Source organism: Microcebus murinus, chromosome 1 (genome assembly GCF_040939455.1).
Source record: "Microcebus murinus isolate Inina chromosome 1, M.murinus_Inina_mat1.0, whole genome shotgun sequence".
Taxonomy (NCBI): domain Eukaryota; kingdom Metazoa; phylum Chordata; class Mammalia; order Primates; family Cheirogaleidae; genus Microcebus; species Microcebus murinus.
The window spans coordinates 61,984,927-61,989,588 of NC_134104.1; the positions used below are offsets into that span (position 1 = coordinate 61,984,927).

General features: G+C 43.8%; 1 protein-coding gene across 1 annotated transcript in view; it reads left to right on the forward strand.

The window, feature by feature from the left end:
• The window catches only part of ARHGAP31 (Rho GTPase activating protein 31), a 129,195-nt gene that overhangs the window by 108,473 nt on the left and 16,060 nt on the right, over window positions 1-4,662 (forward strand). Inside the window, exon 11 of the mRNA XM_012780586.3 lies at window positions 1,233-1,510. Within this exon, the coding sequence (XP_012636040.2) occupies window positions 1,233-1,510 (278 nt within the window). The remainder of the gene's footprint in view (window positions 1-1,232; window positions 1,511-4,662) is intronic.

Here is a 4,662-nt window from a genome sequence, read left to right on the forward strand (position 1 = left end):
TCCTGGGCTCAGGCAGTCCTCCTGCCTCAGCCTACCAGGTAGCTGGGACTACAGGCATGCACCACCATGCCCGGCTAATTTTTTTCTATATATTTTAAGTTGTCCAGCTAATTTCTTTCTATTTTTTTAGTAGAGATGGGGTCTTGCTCTTGCTCAGGCTGGTCTCTAACTCCTGAGTTCAAACGATCCTCCTGCCTCAGCCTCCCAGAGTGCTAGGATTACAGGTGTGAGCCACCATGCCTGGCCCAGATATTCTTATTAGAGGAAGATTAGAATAACTACATAGCTTTAAAGAAACTTGATAAATGAAAATCCATAATTTCCTAAGAGATATTAGGAGTTGCCTCATTCTTTTATTGAAGAATTTACAATAGAATCTCTTAACTAGTTATATTTTAGTGCATCTGAAATATGATTCTACCTACCAAAAATTTGTTTTGCCCTTTCTATTGTTTAGTGTGTTGTTTTTTTTTTTTTTTAACCGGGAGTAAACCTATTTCATACACCCATGGTTCTATTAGTTAAGTATAAGCTAAGTTGCTATAACATGAAAACTAAAAATACAGTGACTCAAATAAAATAGAAGTGTATTTCTACCTTACATCTAGGTCCAGAGGAAGGAAGTGGTGCTCCAGGAGAGCATCTGGGTTCCAGGCTCCTTCAGCTGTACCCAAGGGCATTATCCTTATCTGCGTGGTCAAAGTGGGCTCAGCACCCCCATGTCCACATTCCCACCCATAAGAGGGGGATAAGAGGAGGAAGCCAAGCAGCTTCCACCCAAGGATGCAACCCAGAAGTTGCACACATCACTTCCACTCCATCCCATCAGCCAAACTTATTTCACATGGCATACCTACCTTCAAGAGAGGCTGAGAAATGTTGTCACTAGCCGGACAGCCATGTGCCCAGCTAAAACTTGGGTGGTGGGAGAGGTTCTAGCTGTAAATAAAGAAGAGAATGGATACTGGGGGACAATTAACAGTCTCTGCCTCCATGGTCACCCACTTTGCATATTACGTGTCCCATGCTGGGAACCTGACAATGCCTTTCCCTTTTGAGCTATAGAGATTCTTTTGTAGCTTAGAAACAGCCATCAAATCTGTCAACCAACAAAAATTTGTTGGACTCATAGGCCCTTAGCAGGGATCAGGAGACAGGACAGTGACTATGTTGGGAACAGTCTCTCTTGAAATGAAGTCTCCTTTAACTGATAACTGACATCTTCATTGCAGCCTCTGTACCTAAGAAGGCGGTTCTTGAGGATGCCAAGCCAGTACCTGAAGCAGCAGGGACAGCAGAATGTGGCAAAGGCCTTTCCCTGGAGCCAGGCACCCAGCTGGAGGAGAAAACTTCAGAAATCTCTCTGGGCGCTCAACATTCAAGTGAATTAGAGAAGAGGCCAAATCCGGAGAATGTGGTGGAGGAAGGACGAGAGGCTGGCCGGGCGGAGTGCAGCGCTCTGCCAGAGAGCCCCAGGGCCAGAGCCGAAGCTGTGTTTCTCCATGAGATGGTAAGGTGGATTCACGGCCTGCTCCAGCCAGGTAGTCCTCCCAGGGGATCTTGCTACAATTTAAAGGAGATTTAAAAAAAAAATTTTTTTTTAAACATTTAGTTTCTGTCAAAGAGAGTTCAAGTGACAAACTTCTAATCAGGTCTGGGATTTGTTTTGCAGTAGACTTTTCTGAAGTCCTACAGTGATGGGGAGGAAACATCCAGCTCAGATTCCTCAGGACAGACTCAACTCTAAATATTTCTAACCTGAGGTTACCATAAACCAGTAACATGTCCTTGGAATGTAACAACATTCAGTCCCAGAAGCAGCACAAAACCTGCTTGTCATTCCAGTCCCAAATATGATGACCATTCACAGGGTCCAGGCCTCTTCTTCCAGACATCCTTGGTGGGCAATTGTCTATGACTGTTTCTAAAACCTGAAAGATTTCCAGGATCCGTTCTTTCCTCCTGTGGCTTCTGGAAAAGTTAAAATACAATGCCAGAGCTCACTGACCTTGTCCACTTTTTAGAGGTGGAATTTTCTAAGAAGGTTTTCATGGGATGTCCTTACATCCCATAAAGGAGGAGGTTTTCCAGGGACGCCCAGGGAGGAGTCCTGCATTGGGAGGCAGCTCTATGATCAGATGAGTGTGCCAAAGGGGAAAAGGAAGCTCTTTACCTTTTAACTTGCTTCCAGGACTTGGTGTGTAGAACATCACAAAAGGACTGTGTGCTGGGAGTTAGAGCACAGCTGGGGTGACATGGTGGCCTCAGGAGGGCTGAGTGAGGGTCCCTATAAGAGGTGTTTGCATTTTTTGAAGGGAAAGGATGCAGAGATTCATATGGGGATTGGATTCTTATGTGGAGGGCCCAAGTATGAATGCCATTGCTTTGAGAAGTGGATAAAGTTAGTGCTGGAAAGAAACCAGGGTGAATTCAAGTGAACAAGTAAAGGCATCAATTCATTCATTCATTCAAAACATGCGGTAAACACCCACTTTGTGCCAGGCATGATGCTGAGCAGAGATCACTGTAGTTAACAAGACTGTCACTGTCCCTGCCTTCTTGGAGCTAACACCCTAGTAGGGGAAGGGACACTGAACAAGTAATTTCTGGGCTGCTATGGAGGCTTGGAGTGCTGTGGAAGCAAATAGCAGGAGGACCCAACCTAGTGGGGGCATGCCACAGGGGCCAGGGAGGGCTTCCCTGAAGAATAGGTATTTATGTTGAGAACTTAGCCGTAATAAAGGGGTAGGGTGTGGGATAGAAAAGGGAGAGAATTCCAAGCAGAAAGAATAAGATGTGCCATGAATCTGGGATGGGAAAGAACATAAAACATTTCAAGGAATGGAAACAAGGCCAGGATAGCTGGGCTGGAGAAAGTGAGACTCCGAGGGACACAGGAGCCACATCAGCCAGGACAGCTTGGAAGGGCTTTGGGGATTAACCTAAGGCAGTGGGAAAGCATATGAGATGTTGAGAATTTTGTGTTTAAAGGGTTGCTCTATTCCATGAGGAGCAAGGCTTGGAGAAGGGCAGGAGAGGAGGCACAAATGCCAGTTAGGAGGCTAGTTAGTATGTAGCAAGCCAGGCGAGAAAAGATGGTGGCATGGGCTGGTGTGAGGCCATAGGTACAGAAGTGGAAGGATGCAAGAGCCATATAGAAGGTGGAATGAACAAGACTTGGTGAAAGATTGGAGAAGGAGTGAGGAAGAAGAAAGCATCAAAGGTACTTCGTAAGTTCCTGGTCTGAGCAAAAAGCTGCATTGTAGGTCCACTTACTAAGAAGGCAGAGTGAAGTGGAGAGGAATTTAGATAGTAATTTATTCATCTAAATTTACTGATTTTTTAGTAAGAGATCAATTAATGTAGGTGCTGAGGAGAGTACAGAGATGAGTCTGTCCCTGCCCTAAAGGAGGGCCCAGTCTAGTAGGCAAAATAGAAATGTACACAAATAAATGCAGTGCAGTAGAATCAGATTACTTTTGGCCAAGTAATCCTGCAGTGTTATGTGAAAGAACTAACTCAAAAGGAAACAACAGAGCCATTGCAATTCAACTGACACTTTATTGAGCACCTGCTCATAGTACACCAGGCATTATTTGGCCTTGAGGAATCAAAGATGAATAAACACAATCCCTGACATCAAGGAGCTAACGGTCCATTGGGAATGGTAAGGCAAACATAAAAGTAACTGTAATATGAAATGACATGTGATTACAGCCATGTGAGAAGGGAGTGAGAGGTCAGCAGCAAACCAGACCTCCCAGAAAGACCTGTGCCCCCATCGGGTGGAAATGCATCTCCAAACTGCTTCTGCTTTGGACAGAATTAGGCCTTGAAGCATGAAATAGAAGGAACTGAAATTTTTTTTCCTGGCTCTGACCAGGCCTCCATCCCTTTCCTGTCTACAGCTTTGGGCTCTGTGTAGGGAAAGGGAGGAGTGGAGGACAAAGGGATGCTGGACTTGAAGGGAGACAAGAGCAGCAAACAAGATGGGGTAGGAGGCAGTTCAAGAATCACAGAAAAGAAACCCCCATAGTGTTAACAGTGATTTTGCTATTTTTCTATATGCCTTTATTTTAATATGTATTTAAATATTTTCCCATGTGGAATATGTATTTCTTTGGTAATAAGAAAAACAAGAACTACATTTATTTATTTGGAAAGCAGGTGTCAGGGTAAAAATGAACATTTTCATCCTACTGAGAGAATCTTATTCTTGTATGCCTTCTAGTAAACCTAAGTTAAATAAGATAGGGTTTCTGTCTGTTTTATAAAGCAACAGTGCACAAGGATTAAACACTTATGTTCTGGTGTAGAAAGAACTGAATTTCAATCCCAGTCTTCTGTCCTATGACTTAGGTTAATTGTTTAATCTATTTGCACCGAGCCCTCCTCATCTATAAAATGGGAGTGATTGTGATAGTGTTTATCTCCTAAGGTTCCTGGGGAAATTAAACAAGAAGATAAAGTATTAAAGTACTATTAAAAGTATTTTATGGTACCTGGTAAGCGCTCGGACACCACAGTTGTTATTGGTGCTGCATCCTTTATTTGCTGAGGTGGCGCAGCCTGCGCTAGTCCCTTCCCTCTTGCTGGAAACAGTGCGATGTCAGTGCCCAGAGTCCTTCGTTCTAAAATAATCAGTTTATTGATGTTTTTCAG